Source organism: Carlito syrichta, unplaced genomic scaffold (assembly GCF_000164805.1).
Source record: "Carlito syrichta isolate Samal-C Ts95f unplaced genomic scaffold, Tarsius_syrichta-2.0.1 Scaffold305688, whole genome shotgun sequence".
NCBI lineage: Eukaryota > Metazoa > Chordata > Mammalia > Primates > Tarsiidae > Carlito > Carlito syrichta.
In genome coordinates this window covers 214671-216357 of record NW_007249784.1, presented here as the reverse complement: position 1 = coordinate 216357, position 1687 = coordinate 214671, and the positions used below count along the sequence as shown (strand labels likewise).

At 46.7% G+C, this 1687-nt stretch overlaps 1 protein-coding gene across 1 annotated transcript in view; it reads left to right on the top strand.

Moving 5' to 3' along the window:
* FXR2 (FMR1 autosomal homolog 2) overlaps positions 1-1687 on the top strand; it is a 22690-nt gene that overhangs the window by 13233 nt on the left and 7770 nt on the right. The window contains exon 7 of the mRNA XM_008062340.2: positions 980-1096. Coding sequence (XP_008060531.1) covers positions 980-1096 — 117 coding nt within the window. The remainder of the gene's footprint in view (positions 1-979; positions 1097-1687) is intronic.

Here is a 1687-nt window from a genome sequence, read left to right as displayed (position 1 = left end):
CTCTACAAAATAAATCAAAAAAGTAGCTGGGCGTAGTGATGCATGCCTGTAGTTCCACCTACTTGGAAGGCTGAGGCAGAAGGATCTCCTGAGCCCAGCAGATCGAGACTGCGGTGGCCATGAGAGTGTGCACTGCACTTCAGCTTGGGCAACAGAATGAGACGCCGACTCAAAAAAAAAAAAGACTATGTAGCTGTCATTTTATGCTTGCTGTCTAAAATCACTTCCCTTAGGCACCCAGATTGTCAGCCTTTGTGAGACTGACAGTGATTCTCCTCTTCCCTAGTTTCATTTCTTTCTTTTTTTTTTAAGTTGGAGTCTCTCACTCTTGTCACCCAGGCTAGAGTGCAGTGGCATTCTCTTTTTTTTTTTTTTTGAGTTGGAGTCTCACTCTGTCGCCCAGACTGGAGTACAGTGGCCACTCCTGGCCACCACAGCCTCGACCTGCTGGGCTCCAGTGATCCTTCTGCCTCAGCCTTCCAAGTAGCCGGAATTACAGGCATGCGCTACTACGCCCGACTGATTTTTTGATTTATTTAGAGATGAGGTCTCGCTGCCCAGGCAGGTCTCGAACCCCTGGGCTCAGGCAATCCACTCACCTCAGCCTCCCAAAGGCACGGGATTACAGGCTGAGCCACTGAGCCCAGCTTTTTTTTTTTTTTTTTAAAGTCAGAGTCTCACTGTGTTGGCCAGGCTGGAGTATAGTGGCATGTGCTCACGGCCACCACAGCCTCAGCCTGCTGGGCTCAGGTGATCCTTCTGCTTCAGAAGGAACCACAGGTGTGCTCCACCACCCCTGGCTAGCTTTTTAAATTTATTGTACAGAGGAGGTCTTGCCTTGTTCTCAGACTGGCCTCAAACCCATGGGCTTAGACAGTCCTCTTGCCTAGGCCTCTCAAAGTGTTGGTATTACAGGTGTGAGCCACTGCACCTGACCTCAAAGTCAGTTTTAATGACTTTCCCATTGGTTTATTCCCAGTCAACCACAGAAGCCCCTGTGAAGCGGGCATCTCTGCTGGGTGATATGCATTTCCGAAGCCTACGTACCAAACTGCTACTCATGTCCCGCAATGAGGAAGCTACCAAGCACCTAGAGGTAAGTTTTGGCTCCATTTCCTCCTGCTGAATGGTATTGTATTCTTCCCTTCCTACCCTATCTTCCACTCATGCTCTTGTGTTTACAGAACAAAAAGACTAAGGTTTCTTCTGGGTCATTAGACTTGGGTTAGCTGTTTTATTTCAGACTCCTCCAGATGGCAGAGCTCCATCATGTTACAGTGCAGTTATTTTAAGTTTTTTTTAGCCATGGGTCCCTTTGATCAAGTGAAATTTTACACAGTGCATAAAATGGATCAGTCAGAGCAACGGTGTCTAAAAGTAGAAAGGGAACATGTCTCTTACATCAACCAACATCCCCAAATCACCTCTGGAAACCAAACTGCTTTCCAGGATATATTTGAGAACCATTTGTACACTGGGAAAACCATTGTACTTGGAATCCTAAGTCTTGCTTTGTCAAATAATTGTCCTTTGTCAAATCATTTGCTTTTACTGAGTTTTGTCTTCTTCATCTGTAACAGTGAGGTTGGTAGACAAGAATATTTCTTTCCTTTTTTTTGAGTTGGAGTCTCATTCTGTCGCCCAGACTGGAGTGCAGTGTCCGCTCCCGGCCACTGCAGCCTCGACC